This window comes from Microcebus murinus, chromosome 6, assembly GCF_040939455.1.
Source record: "Microcebus murinus isolate Inina chromosome 6, M.murinus_Inina_mat1.0, whole genome shotgun sequence".
Taxonomy (NCBI): Eukaryota; Metazoa; Chordata; class Mammalia; order Primates; family Cheirogaleidae; genus Microcebus; species Microcebus murinus.
In genome coordinates, this window is record NC_134109.1 from 104,144,696 (window position 1) to 104,161,936 (window position 17,241).

At 55.7% G+C, this 17,241-nt stretch overlaps 1 protein-coding gene across 1 annotated transcript in view; it reads left to right on the top strand.

Moving 5' to 3' along the window:
• The window catches only part of CORO2B (coronin 2B), a 136,224-nt gene that overhangs the window by 107,562 nt on the left and 11,421 nt on the right, over window positions 1-17,241 (top strand). Inside the window, exons 3-6 of the mRNA XM_012768353.3 lie at window positions 1,890-2,006; window positions 13,810-13,959; window positions 14,422-14,586; window positions 16,673-16,789. Of these exons, the coding sequence (XP_012623807.1) occupies window positions 1,890-2,006; window positions 13,810-13,959; window positions 14,422-14,586; window positions 16,673-16,789 (549 nt within the window). The remainder of the gene's footprint in view (window positions 1-1,889; window positions 2,007-13,809; window positions 13,960-14,421; window positions 14,587-16,672; window positions 16,790-17,241) is intronic.

Here is a 17,241-nt window from a genome sequence, read left to right on the forward strand (position 1 = left end):
CGCGTTCCCGCAGCGTGCCACACCACTCTCGGGGCCTCCCTCTCTGTGTCTGCCTCATGTCTCACCTTCCACGCCACTGCTGTCTCCGCCGACCTGTTCTTCCTCCACCCATCCTGCCACTGCTGTGTCACAATGACCAAACGACCTGGAAATGAGCTGAGAGGGGCCGGCAGAAAGTGGCGGGGGAGAGGGCACGCGGGACCCGCGCTCCGAGACAGCCCTGGCTTCACGTCACTGGGAGTGGTAGCGCGTGCGTGGGAGCTTGGCTAACGCTGGTTCTCCTCCTCGTTACTCAGGAGCCTGAAGGAGGGAGAGGGACGGCTTGCCCGGTGGACCCCCGCTTTTCTGACCGCCCCCCCACTGTTAGTAGATGGGCAGTGACCAGCAAACCTCCTTGCCTTGCTTCCTCCAAACTAAAAAAAAAAACTGGCACTAAAAAGACCTGCGGGAGGAGGCGCAGCCTCTGCCTGTATCCCCTCTCCCTTCCTTCGCACCTTGGTAGCCGCTGAGCATGGAACAGCTCTTCCCACGCCTGTGCACGTCCCTCGATCCATCCTTTTCTGGACCCTTTCCCCTCCCTGATGTCATGGACTGAGCACCTGCTGTGTGCCAGGCCTGAAAGGGGCTGCAGATTCGGGGACAAGGAGAACCTCGGTTGCTCACAGACCAAGAGAAGCAGACTGCAAATCAGATGTCGTTGTGTCGTGAGAGAGGGAAGACAGCATGCTGTGAGAGCACAGAGGAGGAGCTCTTAACCCACTGAGGCATCAGGGAAGACTTCCTGGAGGAAGTGTCATCTAACCTGTACAATAACAACTGACATCATACGATGATAGTCTCTACACTAAGTACTTTACTAAGCACGTTAGCTCATTTAATCTTCACAGCAATGCTAAGAAGTAGATGATACTGTTCTCATTTTAGAAAAGAGGAAACCAAGGCTCAGAAAAGTTCATTGACTTTCCTAAGGCCACATAGCTAAAACATGGCAGAGCTGTGATTCAAACATAGGCCTGTGGACTCCAAAGACTGTGCTTGCAACCACAGGGCACTGTATACAGGTGTCCAAGATGCACACTGCACAAAGATGCCCATTCACAGGATAGAATAACTCATATAAGAGTGTATAGGTGGGGCCAGGTGTGGTGGCTGACGCCTTAATCCTAGCACTCTGGAAGGCCACGGCGGGAGGATCACTTAAGTTCAGCCTGAGCAAAAGCAAGACCCTGTATCTACTAAAAAGGCTAAAAATTAGCCTGGTGTCATGGTGTGTGCCTGTAGTCCCAGCTACTCGGGAGGCTGAGGCAAAAAGATCACTTGAGCCCAGGAGTTTAAGGTTGCTGTGAGCGAGGCTGATGCCACGGCACTCTACTCAGGGCAACAGAGTGAGACTGTCTCAAAAAAAAAAAAAAAAGATGGTGTACAGGTGGGCCCAGAGAGTCAGGCCTCTGTGCTGACTCCCACAGCAGCAGGAAAGAGCCTCTTGCTGATCCAAGCCTGGTTGTGTCACCTGTCCTGGGGCCGTGGGTGAGCGTGGGCACCGAGGAGAGCAGACGTACCCCGGCGTCTGAGTGCGGGAATGTGGGCTCGCGTGTGTGCTGCCAGGGCTGCTGCCTGCCAGGCTGTGGTCGTCCCTGCGGGTAGTAACATCTGAAATTCAAGCATTTCTACTTGAGGAAGGGGCACCTTTTGCCGGTTGCACAGAGGCGAGTATGGAAGCAGTGGCCCTGCCCACCTCCATTCGGAGTGCTGGGGAGGATGCAGCCACCAAGCAATTGGGCCCACCCTGACTTGGCCCAGCAGGGACCCGAAGTCCAGAAGAGGCTCTCTTCAGGGCCACCCCAGGGCCATCAAACTAATTCTCTTCTCTCTCTGTTTCTCCTCTGCAGACAGGCAGGATTGAGCCCAACTACCCCAAGGTCTGCGGTCACCAGGGCAACGTGCTGGACATCAAATGGAACCCCTTCATCGACAACATCATTGCCTCATGCTCGGAGGACACGTCGGTGAGCTCCCCGCGGCCGCAGGCTCCTCCCCGCTTCCCCCTGCAGCTCCCCTTCTTCCGCTCCCCCTCTTCCTCTCCTTACCACCTCTCGTCATCCTTCAGGCTCCCAGCATGGGGAGGCACGGAGCCAGGAAAGGTCGGAGGGCACAAACCCATGGCGTGCTTGACAGGTCTGTGCCTTTAGTGTGACTGAGCTTGCAGGTGTTGATTTCGTAGGTGAGAATTAGAATTCAGAACTGCAGCGAGTGGCTCGGCCTGTCTGCGATGGCAGGAGGAGAGGGCTGGAGGAAGAGTGTGGACAGGAGCGAGGGAAGGGAGGACATGGAGGAACAGGAGGAAAAGAGCTCTCGATCCTTACAGGCTGGGCTTGGGGAACGTGCGCCCGGCTCCCTCCGTGAGTCATGGGAAGGACACTTGGCCGAGAGAACTGTGACTTGTCCAAGGACCCACGCTGGTGGCCGAAATTTGAACTCTATGTGTCCCACCATTCCGTGGGAAGAGAGAGGGACCAGGGAAGGGAAATGGGGAAGAGAGCGCAGGAAGAGGGCAGAACAGGGAGAGAAGAGGTCGGAGCAATGAGGTGGGAGGGGAAGGGGAAGAGAGAGGGGTGCCGAACCCAGAGAGAGGGAAATTTGAAGCTGCTTCCTGGCTGCCCCCTACACAGGCCCTGCTGGCTTCGCTGGGTGGAGGCAGGGTCAGCGGCGCTGGCAGGAGCCTCTGGATATCTGGGGAGGAGCCCCTCCTGTTCCCCACAGCGCCCCTGAGCAGCACCAACTCACAAGCTTGGGAGAAAGGGGGTTTCGGAGCCGCAGCTGAGCTGGTGAGGAGGGCCCTGGTGTACCCAGGTGGAGTCAGGCCACGGCACACCTCGTGGCCACGGCATAGCCTGAGTACAGGTCAGACTTTCAGGGTACTGGAACTGGAAGGAACTTCAGAACTCTTGTCTCCCTGTCTTCCCAGACTGGACTACGAGCTCCTGAGAGCAGAGACCACGGCCTTTTTGGCTGTGAACCCCAAGCATCCAGCACACGGCCTGGTGGCTAATAAGTAATTAGTAGGCATTGGATAGGATGGATGGAAGCATGGACGGATGGGTGCATACACGGATGCATGATGTGCCGGTGAGCAGTTAGATGGATGGATAGATGTGTGTTGGACAGATGGACAGACGGACGGATGGATGGATGGATTGTTGGACGGATGACTACATTGAGGGATAGAGACATGAATGAATGGATGGACGATAAATAGATGAATGAGTGAAAGGAAGTATGACTAAATAAACAGATGACTAGATGATGGGTGGATGGATAGATGGATGAATGGAAAGATAAACAAATGAATCAATAAGTGAATGAATATAGTCCAACTAATCAGTTATCCAAACAAAGAGAGGGATTACGGCTACCAGTCTCAATTGGTTGGGGTGAGGTCAGCTGGCACAGTCCCCAGTGCCTGGGAGAGAGGTGGGGGGGCTGGGAGGTGGGGTGACCAGCCCTGGTGGCCGAGCCCTCAGTCGGTGGGGGAGGACTCCTGAGAGCAGCAGCAGGAGGGCAGGGCCTGCGTGGGAAGGGAAGTTTGGTTACTTCCCTCGGCAGCTCCAGATCCGACGTGGGCACAGTGATCAGGGTCAGGGCACAGGCAGACCAGCGCCGCAGAAGGAAGGGCACGAGGGGATGGTGCCCAGAAAAGTGACGAAATGGGCGGGGGTGAGGGGACAAAGCGTTCGCTGGTTGCCTCCTGGGCTGGGAAGGAGGCGGGCGAGCTGGTGGGGGCTGGGGGCCAGTGCCGGTGCAAGAGGCCTGGGCTCAGTGGGAGAGAGGGCAGGTGCTACCCACCCTGTCCTGGATGCGGGGAGCCCAAGAAGGAGTGCAGTGACCACAGCTGGCCCAATCCCTGTCTGCTGAGGTGTTGAGTGACTGTCGCCAGCCAGCAGGGAGCACACACAACCCTGGAACCCCGGGCTGCCTTTTGCCGAGCTCCGCCCCCACTCTGAGCTGGGCACTTTACACACATGGAGCCCTCATGGCCAGCCGGTGAGACGGGCACTGCCACCCCAAACTGAGGGCACAGCAGCAGGCCACACGGCTGGAAGTAGAGGAGTGAGGGTTTCACGTGGGGCTGCCGGCCGCACAGCCCATGTGCTCTTCCTGCTCCGCCAAGTGTCACCATTACAGTCAATGCTGCACGCTCCAGGCCCTCCTCCTGTCCCCTGTGTCACCAGGGGCCCAGCTGGGTAAGGGAAGAGCAGCATCCATCTGATGTGGGGGAGGGACTGGTCAGGCCAGGGCTCTTGGAATTGCCAGCCACCCTGGCTCCTCTTCATGTCACAATTTCTTCTGCCTGGATCAGGGCAAGAGGGACCCACTCACTTCTAGCTCAGCGTCTTATTTCACCTGATGGGCGCCTCGTGCTCCAGGGCCCCAGTTTATAAACAGAACACCCATGGTGTGTGTTGGAGAAAAACGAAAGCCCGCACCCCCAGTCACACAAGCCAGGTGACCCTCTTTAGTTTTGCACACACTGATGGGGAGTCCGCAGTGCGCCCAGCACCCTCCTGGCTGCTGGGGTGCAAAGAGTGCAACGGTGGCCCTGGGAGACCTGGGACGAGGTCTCAGCTGCACCATTTGCTGGCTGGGTGGCCGAGGTAGTGACACCCCCCTGGGCACTTGAGGATGAGAGCGAGTCTGGCACCTCATCAGCCGGCTCCTCTCAGCCCTGCTCCGGAAGCGGAAGCGCCCCCAGCAGAGAGGAGGGCCACCCCAGTCCCCCTCACTGAAATGCAAGGCAGGACCAGGTCCCTGCGCTCACCAAAGGCCTAACAAGGGCTGATGCACACAGAGGGGAGAGGGATTAATTCTGACCCACACAGGAGCAGAAGAGAGGGTTAGGGAGAGCTAGACTCTGGGGAAGCAGGACTTCCACACGTAGAAAAGGGGTTAGCAGAAGAGCCCCTGGAGGGGACTTGCACAGGCAGAGGCCTGGAGAGAACATGCCCGTCTGGCGTTCTTGGGAGAAGGAGTCATCTGGTTGGCTGGAGCCCTGGGGTGGTAGCTCGTGAGGGAGCAGGCAGGAGAGGGGCTGCAGGAGCAGTTGGGACCAGAGGGAGGAGGCCTGGGACGCAGGGTGAGCAGCTGGACTCCAAAGGAAGACCTGTGCTTCGCAAGCGCTCTGAGCATAAGCCGGATGGCAGACAGTGGTGTGCAGGGGACACTCCTCGCCCAGGCGATCAGGGAGGGAGTGCTGAGGACAAGGGGTCACGGCCAGCTTTATGGTGAGGCGGGCGGGCTGGCCGGACACAGGCTGGGAGGCGGCGGATGAGCGGGGAGGAGGGAGCGCCCAGCGGTGTGGCTGGGAGGCGGGGAGGGATAGGGCGCAGGCTTGGAGCACGGGGAGGGAGGGGCTGTCCTGGGCCGCTGATGCAGAGACAAGGAGATTAAGTCCTGGATCAGAGAGGTACTAAGCCCTTGCTCCGGCTGCCAGGCCAGCTGCCCCACAAGCCGGCTCAGAGCGGGTCTTCCCCGTGAGTTGTCCGCCCCTCCCCAGTGTGGGGCCGAGGATCCTGGCACTGGAGCCAGCAGGCCCTGAGGCTGGAGCCAGCCCCTCCTGGAGAAGGGCGCCCTGGGGCCCTGGGGGGCATCCTCCTCCGCCTGCACTCTCAGCCCCCTACCAGCATCCCTGGTTTAGCAAGGCAGGAAACTGAGGCTCAGAGCCATGATGGGTCTCCCCCCCACACCCAGTGTTCACATCCCAGGTCTCCTCTGTGCAGGCCCGGGGCTCACACGGGGGGACGGGGGAAGAGGTCAACTGCATGGGGCGGCGGGAAGGGCACAAGGGACCCTGCGTCTGTGACTCCCTAGAGCTGGGCCCGGAGGCTTCTCCCCCTGCGTCCACCAGAGCGCCTTGAGGCACAGGCCTGCCAGATACCCGCTCTTGCCCCATTCCAGCCCGATGGTCCACGTGCTGCGCGTCCAACGCAGCGCTGGGGACCGAGGCCGGAAGCCAGGCGGCAGGACTGTGCGCCGGGCACCTGCTGCAGGAGTGAGGGCGCAGGGGGCCTGGCCCTCCCCCTGCCCCCACGCCCTCTGCTTGTCTCTCAGAATGGAGGACACGGTGGGATTTAGCGAGCCCCCACTCCCCCAGCGCCTTCCCCATATCCTCATCCCCGAAATCTGTGAAGTTGTGAAGTCAATCTCTGGTCCCTGTCCCTCAGGACCCGCCCCCAGCCCCGGGCCCTGGCGTGAGGGGGGCTCGGAGTCTAACCTCCACACGGGACCCAGTGGAGCATACCCAAGCCCCTCCCGAGGGGCTGCAGTCCTGAGGGAGGGGTGAGGGGGCCATAATTCTCCCTGGCATCTGGCAGAATCCAGTTCTTTCCGCCGCTGGGTGATGTCACCTATTGTTGAAGGGCTGTGCTTTTTATAGCTTCTGCCGCAGCTAGGGAGGGCGGCTGGCAGGCGGCAGGGAAGGGTGCTATCCGTTTCCAAGCCTCCTGCTCCCAGCCCTTCTGCGGGCGGGCGGGCGGCAGCAGCCGCAGAGAGAGGTTCTGGCATCTCCAGGAGAGGCGCGAGGGTGAGGGGCAGGCCCTCTTGCTGGTGGGCCGGCTCAGCGTCCTTCCTTCGCCTTCCATTCAAGCTCCTCCGCCCAGCTCTGCCCTCCTCCCCCAGAGAGGTGGCGCCCCTGCCTGGGGAGCTGGGGCCAGACGGGCAGGACGTGAGCCCTGGGGAAGCCGCCCACCACCCAGCCTGGGTGCAAGCGCGCACTCGTGCACACGCCCCTGGGAGCTGTAAGGGAGCAAGGCGCTCTCAGAGATGGGAGGTCCTCACCAGCAAACCTGGCAGCCGCAGAGGAAGTGGTGCTGTGACGTTGTGGCTAAGTAGCTAGGTTCAAATCCTGGCTCCACCACTTTGTAGCTCTGTGAGCTTAGACCGGCTTTTTCCCCTCTCTGGGCACTAATTGCCCTACTATAAAAAATAAGGATCACATTGGGCTCTGGGAATAAATGAGCATAAAAGTCTTTTGTGTCTCCTAAGAACCCCATAAACATTGACTGTGACTTTCTCCTCTTTAAGTAGGGACCCAAAAGAGTTTAAATAACTCCCCCCGGGGAGGGTTGGGTGGGAGTCAGAGAGCCAGGCATCCAGGCAGTGCTCTTTCTACCACATCTCTTTCTTATTTGTGGAGCCCCCAGATAGGCCTTCCATCACTGGTTTCCAAAAAAGACTAAGCCTAATGCTGAGCCTCCAACTCCAGGAAAGAAGTCCCCCACCGTGTCCTCCTTCCTGATCAGGATTAAAGGGGTGACTCCTCATCTGCCTGGCCCCCCACCAGCCTGTTTCCCCAGGTCGGGAGGGGTCCGCTGCTGGACCTGTTGGTGACAGGAAGGTTTCTGGGTTTCTTGGGTTCTTCCATTTGTTCATTACTCAATAAATATGTCTTGGGCGCCTGTGGTATGTCGGGCGCTGTTCCCTGTGCCTGTACTAGGGACAGACAGGTGGATTGAAAGAGCCGAGCCCTGTTGTAGTAGAGCCGACCATCCAGGGGGTGGCCTGGAGGTTGTCTGTGCCCAAGAAGGGTGATTTCTAGATACCTGGAGCCAGAGAGCTGCTACTCCCTGACATCTTCGGGTTGTTGGATCTGAACCAGGGGAGGGGGAAGGCATGGACACGGGCGGGTGCTTGGAAGAGAGGAAGAGTATGTCTGCCTGATTCAAATTCCGAGTTTGAATCCCAGCTCCTCCCTTCCTAGCTGTGTAGCCTGGGCACGTCTCCTAACTCTGTGGGCCCCATGCCTTATCTGTGTGAGGACAATCACTAGTAATAATAATGATGATAAATACAGCATGTAGCACTTATCCTTTCACGTGTCCGGCCCCACAGCGACCGTTTCCTCCAGCACCTCCTCCCAGGACGCCCAGCTCCCTCTGGGACCTCAGTTGGCCTCTCCTACCTCCCCGGGCTTGGTGTGGTCTGTTTCGCATATTGGGAAAAAGTAAGGTGGACAGAAGACAGTAACATTAAGGCAGACTTTTGAGATTCTACCGCTGATTTAGATGAGTGACAGTAAACTCAGATTTTAGTAGTAAATACAATAATGGACCAGAAATGGAGAGCTGGGGGTTCTAGGAGCAAGACTCCCACAGTTTCTCGTCTCAGTGCAGGAGACCTGAGAGCTGCTGTGCTCCTGGCCCCAGGCACCGCGGCGTCCGTGGGTTGATGAGATGGGAATCTGGGAGCCAATGCCTGTGTTCTGTAGAACAGCTAGACTGGGGGCTTCCAGAGAGCAGAAACCATATCTTATACCTTCCTCTCCCCCCATGCTACCCAGAACAGTTTTTTTTTTCTAAGTAGACACTAAGGCATTGGACTCCACATTTCCCCGGCTACATAGGCCCACTGTGAGCTCCCTTCTTCCTCTGAGCTCCTGTATCACATGCGCAGGTGGGAAGTGCTGTGTGCTGTAGCTGTGTGACATGCAGATCCCCCAAATAGAGTATTCTCCCCCCGGGGTCATCAGAGGGGCTGACGAGCCCCCCACTAGGCCCCAGCCCTAAGTCACTAGCAGCAGTCAGCAACCCCCAATACGTCAGAAAGCTGAGAGATCCAACCACATGCCTCCATAATCGTGTAAGCATTTTAAAGATGAAATTTATGCTGTGTTCCGTAAATGGAGACAAACTTCATGTTATTTTTTGCTGTTGCTTTTTATTATTTATTTATTTACTGAGATAGCGTCTCACTTTGTTGCCCAGGCTAGAGTGAGTGCCGTGGCGTCAGCCTAGCTCACAGCAACCTCAAACTCCTGGGCTCAAGCAATCCTTCTGCCTCAGCCTCCCGAGTAGCTGGGACTACAGGAATGCGCCACCATGCCTGGCTAATTTTTTCTATATATATATATTTTTAGTTGTCCAGCTAATTTCTTTCTATTTTTGGTAGAGACAGGGTCTCGCTCTTGCTCAGGCTGGTCTCAAACTCCTGAGCTCAAACTTCATATTATATGTTTTGACTGCATGGGGGCGGGGGCAAAAAGAGACCATGAAAACTACAATTCAATCACATCTAAAGTTTGACTTATATAAAAGGTGCATATAATGCTTGTTTAATATGAAATAAACATCCGTAAGTGTCATTTAGTCTTTGGTGATCTGCTCGGGAGTGTACTTATTTTATCTTTGGTCTTTGCGGCAGCTCTGTTATGCGTGTATAATTGTCCTTACAGATGACAAAACTGGCACTCAGAGAGGTGAAGTAACTTAGCCACAGTCTCACAGCCAACAGGGTCAGAGCCTGGATTTGCAGGGAGCTAGCCGGACTGCACGGTTCTTGCTTTCTTGGCCATCTGCCCCCTCTCCAGTGTGCGGGGACATTTGGCTTCGCAGGTTTATGAACCTCCCGTATCAGCTGCCTCACCTTAGCCTTGCTGCCACCTCCCTTACAAGGCTGCAAGCTATTTGAGACCAAGGACTGTCCCCCAACATCTCATCTGCGTGGCTCAGGGAGGAGCTGAGCATAGTTTGTTGGACTGAATGTAAATGAATTAAACAGGGCTCTGACCCAGGGACCTATGGGGGGGCGGTCCCAGGCGCAGCTGGCTTGCTGGAGACAGCACTGTGGCCACCTCTCCCCACCCCTTCCTTCCAGAAATCCGGTTTGGCAGACCTTGCTGGCTTTCCTGTTGAATTGAAGTAACCTCCCAGAGCAACCTCTGGGCAGACCCACAGGGCTCCTCCCACCCCCATCCACTCTTTGTTTCCAGCAAACCCCTTGAATACTAAGGGACTGGGATTCCTTTCCCAGCTCTTTGGCCCACTGTGAACTCCAGCTCCTCCTCTGAGCTCTATAGCATGTGGGGCCAACTGTTTTTCTCAGGCATGGGTCAAGTGGAGGCAGTCTCCTTCTCCCAGCCGTACACTCAAGGATGTCAAAAGCAGAGAAGGTTAGAAGACTATGTCTCAATGTGAGGATGTCTCAATGTGAGGATGAGAAAACCAGGCCCCAAGGAGGAAAGTGGCTGGCATCAAATGGGGATGAGGCAAGGCACTTTTCTCCCTCTCTGTGGGATATTCATTCATTCGGGTCCCCTGAGCCCTGCCTGGGACCCTACATCTGACACTTACTGGTGAAAATAGCTCTTTTGGTTTCCACCTGCAGCCCTTTGCTCCGTGAGACTGGCATCCAGTCCAGGGGCTGCAGCCTGAGCACAGACACTACCTGCCCGCCCTCCCCTTGGCTGAGCCCTGGGGTTCCCAGCTCGGGTGGCTAGAAATCTTCAGATGCACGAGGACTCTAAAGCCAGTTCAGTTTAACCCACACACCTCTGAAAGGTGTACGTCTCTGTTTCCTAGATGAGGAGGTAGAGTCTCAGAGAGGTTAACTGGCTCGTCCCAAGTCACCAACTCGTAAGTGGGATTAGAGCCTGAGCAGAGCCTCAGTCCACAGCTCCCCGTGCGTCTCTACCTTAACCGGGCCTGCCGTGTAACCCAGGGATACCTCGGTTGGCTGGGCTGCTCAGGACTTAGGTCGAGCCACAGTGACAGCGTGTGGCACACATGACCTCTGGCCCCCTCTGTCACCTGCCCCACTGCTCCACACCAGCCAGGCTGACCTGCATGCAATTTCCCCACCCACAGTGCCTGATCCCCTACCCCACGACGATGGTCATTTTCTGTCTCTTCATCCCTCTTCACACCCCCAACCTGTCTTTTAAAACTTGGTGCAACATCCTCTCTTCTAACCCTGCTCCTCCCAGACCCTCCCGCCCTGGTCACCCCCAAGACTGGATTTGGGGTTTCTACCTGCTCTGTGTTCTGCAGGGCTGTCTGCCTGTTCTGCCCGGTGTGTGCTGCTCATAGAAGGCACGGGGCAAGTTCAATGCTGCATCCCATTGGCTCACAGGGGGCCCTGGGAAGGTATTTGTGGAGTGAATGAGGCTCAGATTTTGGTTCCAGGGATCTTTCCCAAAGAGCAGAGGCAGCTCTTCTGCCCTGGTCAGTGTGTATGCACGGCAAGGTACAGTATGAGGCTTCAAGAAACAGAATCCTGCCCCCAAACGCCTCCCCACTGGCCTGTCATTCTACCCCTTAAAGTATCATGCTTTTGAGTCTGAAAGCTTCTGGAGCTTTCTATTCGAGTGCAAACATGGGTGGCTAGGAGACATGAGAAAAGATGCCAGTATTTCTACGAATCAAAGGTATGCAAATCCAAACAATAGGGAGAAGGCATTTTTGACCTATTATATGGGTTAAATGCAGTTTTTTAAAAGGTGTAGTTTTAGAGGCATAATGAATCACTCTCAGACTCTGTGGGTAAAAACTGGGACAGCCTTTGGGGACAATTTTACTGTAACTATTAAAAAAATGGAAACACTTTTAGGCATCTGTCCTACAAGAATATTCACACTGGTGCACACACTTGTATTACGAGCAGGTTCATCATAGAACGAATTGTATTAGTGGGAAAAAAGTAGACAGAACTCAGGTGTCAATTAATAAAGGTTGATTAAATTCGTCATGGGACAGTCATACAACAGATGTCTCTCTGGCCGCTTACGAAGATAAGGTAGATCTCCATGTAGTGGTGTGGAAAGATGCCCGCTGTCTGTTGTTACATGAGAAAAGAGGGTTGAGGAAGAACATGTGTAACATTATCCTTTTTGGGTAAAAAAGAAAGAGGTCTGTGTGTGCGCACGTGTGTGTGTGTGTGTGTGCGCGCGCGTGTATGGCATGTACATGTCTAACCCAAGTATTAGTCTCTAACTTCAGGGTCACCTTCCTGCAGTACATTTGGGGACAAAAGGATGTGCGTCCTGTTGGTGACTACTAAGTCATGCATCCAGCATCTTGTCCCCATTGCAGCCTCCTTGCCATTTGCAGATCAGTCCCCACCCCTGAACGCCTTTGTGAAGGGGCTGTCGAGGAAAGACTGTCCCAGGGCGTGCTGGGCCCCCACCGCCCACCCCCACCACGCAGGACTCAGGTGGAGTGTTGGGCTTTACTGGAGGGCTGGAGCCACCAAGGGGATGACAGGGGGATGGGAAAACATTTCAAACTGTCCCCTAATCATCAACGTTTTCTCAAGTGGGCTTTTGAAACTGATTTACTGACACTGAGAATGGTGCACCTGGAAGTCCCCCCAAATCTGTGATTGAACCTGAAACCTCCCAGTTGCTGGGTCTTTAGGGGAACACAAGTGTGGGGAATGCTCGTTTCTGTAGTCTGAGGAAGAAGCACCGAGAAGGGAAACTTGTCGGAGAAGTTCCTTTAGGGGCACCAGCCTTGCTCCCAGGCCCTCGGGTCTGCCCGTGGCTCTCTTTAACACGCTGTCCGCGTTTGTCCATAGCCTTCAGTGTTACAACCAAGGGGCCAGTACTACATGCTGATGGAACAAGGTAAATTGTTCCCCTAATGTTGGTCACTTACAGCGTTGCCACGTTTTCCATATAGATGATGCAATGAACATATTCATGCATGGACATTTTGCTTACGCCGTATTTTAAGAGGGAAGTTACTAGGTCAAAGAGTACAATATAAATGTCTTTATGGCTCCTACTAAAAATTGCCAAATTGCCTCCAAAAGAGTTACTCTGATTTATAATACTACCAACACCAATAGAATCTACGAGTTCCAGTATAATCTTGCCAACACTGGCTCTTTTTTTTCAGTTGGCTATTTTAGCAGATTATAAATGGTATCTCAAAGCTGTTTTTCCTGTTTTTCTCCTTACTAGCAAGGGTGGAGTTCAGATTTTCAAAAGATTTGTTTTCAAGGTGTCCTAAGTTGTAGTCACATGTGCTGTCTCCTCTATTATCAATAATAGTCACACGTGCTGTCTCCTCATATTATCAATGATAATATGATAAATATTACCATTATTAATGATAATAATAACAAGAATTATAATGCCTTAGGTCTTTAGAGCACTTTACAGTTTATGAACTGGTACACCATTGTGTCATCTTATTCTACCAGTAGGTGAGGGAGGCAAGGATTTTACCCCTTTATAGACCAAGCAGTTGAAACTATGCAGAGCGTGTTTGGTGTGAGTGACAGATGCCCGCCAGGGCTAATGTAAATAATCCGGGGAGTATTCAGAGATCGCAGAGAATCTGCTCAGCCTCTCTCTCTGGGGCCACATGGTCTCTTCTCCCTGCTTCTCCCGGCGTGTCCCATCCTCCTCTCCGCAAAGCATCTTTCTCCGCTTCTTTATCAGCACCCACAGACTGCAAATAGCAACTATCCCCGGGCTCTGCCCACCCTTTCTAGTCAGTCTCTGCCCCTGCGTCCATCGTCTCTCAGGACAGACCCAGGCCTTCCAGCCTCCCACATACGCCTCCCTCTGCCCAGGGGTCCCTCCTGGTCAGGGGCCGAGTGGGGGGCAAGGCCAGGTGGTTAAAACAGCAGGGCTGGGGCTGAGGAGGGTAGGAGGAAGGCAGATTCTCATAGAAGGGTGTGGGATGGGAAGCAAAGATAGGCTTTTCAGTACAACGTTTGCTGGATGCTGTTCGTGGATGGTCCTCCGGGCCTGGCCAGACCACAGCAATAGCAACTTGCCAGTTACAATAGTTCTTGGGTCTACAGAGATGTCGCAGAAAAACCCCTGCCAAAGGCAGAGAGAGGAGGTGGTCCCTTTCCTCTCTAACCACACCCCGGGACCTCCCTGCAGGCCTCGGTCAGGCTCTGCCCGCAGCCTTGGCCAGGGGGTGCCTCTCCAGCGGATGGGGAAAGCCAGCTGTCCGAGGGAGGGGGCACTTGCGTCAGGGCGAGTCCTGGCCCTGCCCACCCAGCCTGGCCCCGTCCCCTCCGCAGGTGCGGATCTGGGAGATTCCCGAGGGCGGGCTGAAGCGGAACATGACGGAGGCGCTCCTGGAGCTTCACGGGCACAGCCGGCGCGTGGGGCTGGTCGAGTGGCACCCCACCACCAACAACATCCTGTTCAGCGCCGGCTACGACTACAAGGTGCGCGGCGGGCAGGCGGCTCGGCGGGGAAGGGTAGGGAGCGACAAGGGGTCTTTGGTGGGCCCACGGGAGCACTGCTGCTTCCCAGGCAACCTGCGTTGGCTCACCCGTTCGTTCTCTCATTCACGTGTTCATTCATTCGCTGCACGCGACTGAGCATGTCCTGTGCACCCGTCATTCCTGGGGTCCGCAGAGGCTAGAGGCATCTTTTCTGCCCTCGCTGGAGGTCTGTGGACTGGAGAACGCCCACTCTACGCCACACCCTCCCAGGCGGGGCTGGGATCTGGCCAAGGACATCAGTGGATCTAGTGGATCAGCCTTTCCATGTAGAACGCAACCGCCCCGTCCTGCACCCCACGTCCCGCACGGGGCGCTTCTCCCAGGGCGCCGAGTGCGGACAGGGCACGGATGGCCAGGACTGCCTCGGTGGCTGAGACCGCCTCCTGCGTGTCTGTCCCGCAGGTCCTCATCTGGAACCTGGATGTGGGCGAGCCGGTGAAGATGATCGACTGCCACACGGACGTGATCCTCTGCATGTCCTTCAACACGGACGGCAGCCTCCTCACCACCACCTGCAAAGACAAGAAGCTGCGTGTGATCGAGCCCCGCTCCGGCCGTGTCCTGCAGGTGGAACCCTACATTTTTTGAGGGTGGGGGGAAGGTACTGGGGCCTGGAGCTCAGCTTTCAGCCAGGCCTGGAGGAAAAGGCTGTGCCTGGGACCTCCTCCCCCACGCACTTCTGTTGGTCAGCCTGTCTGTTCAGGGCCCTTCTCAGCGCACAGGAGCCCTGCCTTGTTCTGGGTGGGAAGGGCCCTCAGGACCCTTCCCCTAGGTAGGATTGCCTGGCCTGCTCTGGAAGCTGCACTGGTGCCACCTTCCGTGCACGAGTCCCCAGGTGTTAACAAGTCCCGTCCCGGGCACAGGAGGAGGAGACTCACTGCCCAGCCTTCTGCATGGGACGAACCTGGGGAAATGGCTCAGGGTACCAAAGGTCATGGCGAACTCACCTCCACTTTTGGTCTTTGAATCTGTTAGGTCTTGGGTATGAGGAAGAGGTAGGTGCCATTTGAGAGCAATTAACATTTCTTGAGCAACTACTGTGTGCTAGTTTGGGGGCTAGGTGAGATGGAAAATGTGGATGAATTTTGAGGTTTGCCTCCTACACAAGAAAGGATTGATGCTTGGCCTGGGTGTGTTGTCTTGGAAGAGTCCGTTATTGCAAGACCAGAAAGCCATCTGTGACTACAGGTTGAGCATCCCCAATTCAAAAATCCAGAATGCTCCAAAATCCAAAACTCTTTTGAGTGCTGACATGATGCTCAAAGAAAATGCTCATTGGAGCATTTCAGATTTCAGATTTGTAAATTTGGGAAGCTCAACTGGTAAATACAATGCAAATATTCCAAAATCTGAAAAAATTCTAAATCGGGACACTTCTGGTCCCGTGCATTTTTAATGCGGGATATTACATTATACGCTTCCACAGATATTGTTAATAATAAGTATGGTTGTTAGTATCATTGGTATTAACCTTTCCTAAGTGCTCGCCGTGTGGCACGCATGGTGTCCAGGGCTCTACATCATCTCATTTCGTCCTCGGGACAGCCCTCTGGGGTGGGCACTGCCACTGCTCTCATTTTACACGTGAGAACACTGAGCCCGGTGAGGTCGGGAGGCTTGAACCTCACAGTTCCAGGAGGAGCTGCACTTCAAACCCAGAGCCCACGCTGAACAGAGAGGACGCTGGAGAGCAGAGAACCCCATGTGCAACTCACACGTGGGGACACGAGCCCAGAGAGGGTGAGGGACTTCTAGGCTATGCTTTTTTGGCAGAGCTGGGACTAAAATCCAGAGCAAGCGACACCAGCCTGGATCTGTGCACTGCCCCACTAGCCTCTTTTCTGACCCGATGCTGACTCACCTGGCGAAGGGCTGGGTCCCTTAGGAGGAAAGCAAGTGTCATGCGCTGATGGACAGGAGAGGAGCCCAGGACAGCTCCACTAAGGGGGAGCCTCCTGATGAAGTGACTTGTCACACAGGGTCCCAGCATGAGTCTGGTGTCCCCCTGGGCCTCAGTTTCCTCATCCTCAAAGTGGGGATAATGATGTCTTCCAGTAGATACTGTTATGGCCATTAAAAGAGATGCCCCGGTGAGGTCAGCTCCCTTCCTCTGCCCTGGTGCCACGCTCTGGGGGATGGCAGAGAGGCCTGGGTCCCAGTTCCCAGGGCTCCATTGCTCTCTGGTCCCCACAGTAGCGTCCTGTGGCTGCTACAACAAATGGCCACAAACTGGGTGGCTTACAACCGCAGAATTTATTCTCTCCTGGTCTGGAGGGCCACGCTCCCTGCAAAGGCTCCAGGCACAATCCGTTCCTCAATCTCCCAGCTTCTGGTGGTCGCCGCCTCCTTGACCGGTGGCCACGTCACTCCATCTCTGCCTCCACGCTCACGCCACTCTCTCCTCCGCGTGCCTAGACAATCTCACCTCTCTCATTCAATTCACTTGTGTGACATTTAGGGCCCTGCCTGGAGAATCTAGGGCCATCTCCTCATGTCAACATCTTTAATGTAATTACATCTGCGGGGACCCTTTTAAAGGAACATTCTCAGGGCCCAGGGATTAGGACATGTCTTTTTGGAGGGGAACCATTTATCCCACTGCAGCACTCAGGTGTTAGGACCCGGGCTCAGCAACTCTTTCCGTTCCTCCCAGGAGGCAAACTGCAAAAACCACAGAGTGAACCGGGTGGTGTTCCTGGGCAACATGAAGCGGCTCCTCACCACAGGGGTCTCCAGGTGGAACACGAGACAGATCGCCCTCTGGGACCAGGTCAGCCCGGGGAGGCGGGGCGGCGGGCAGGAGGGAGCAGGCAGCCTAGGCCTGGGCCCACGGGGTCTCTGCTTCCAGGACGGGGCGGGAGCGAAGTGGGGTTTTCGGTCTGGGGTCCCTAGGGCCTCTGATCCAGGTGCAGGGTGGCGTGATGTGCCAGGGAAGAGAACTGCTAGAATGAGGCTCGCATGATGTGGCAGGGTGGAACCGTGCCCGGGTGGCGTAGGCAAGGCAGGGCCATCCCAGCTGGGGCCCAGACACAGGCGTGCATTTCCCTGGGCACCATAAGCCCGTGCTGGGATTCTGTCCTGGGACATGGGGCCCATGGGTTTGGAAGACTCTGAGGCCACTCCTATGGAGGCCCCCAGGTCCCAGGGCAGCATCTTCACATGGGCAGCGAGCTTGGCTCCCCTGCCCCTGGCGCTCTGCCCCCACCAACGTGCACCTGCTCC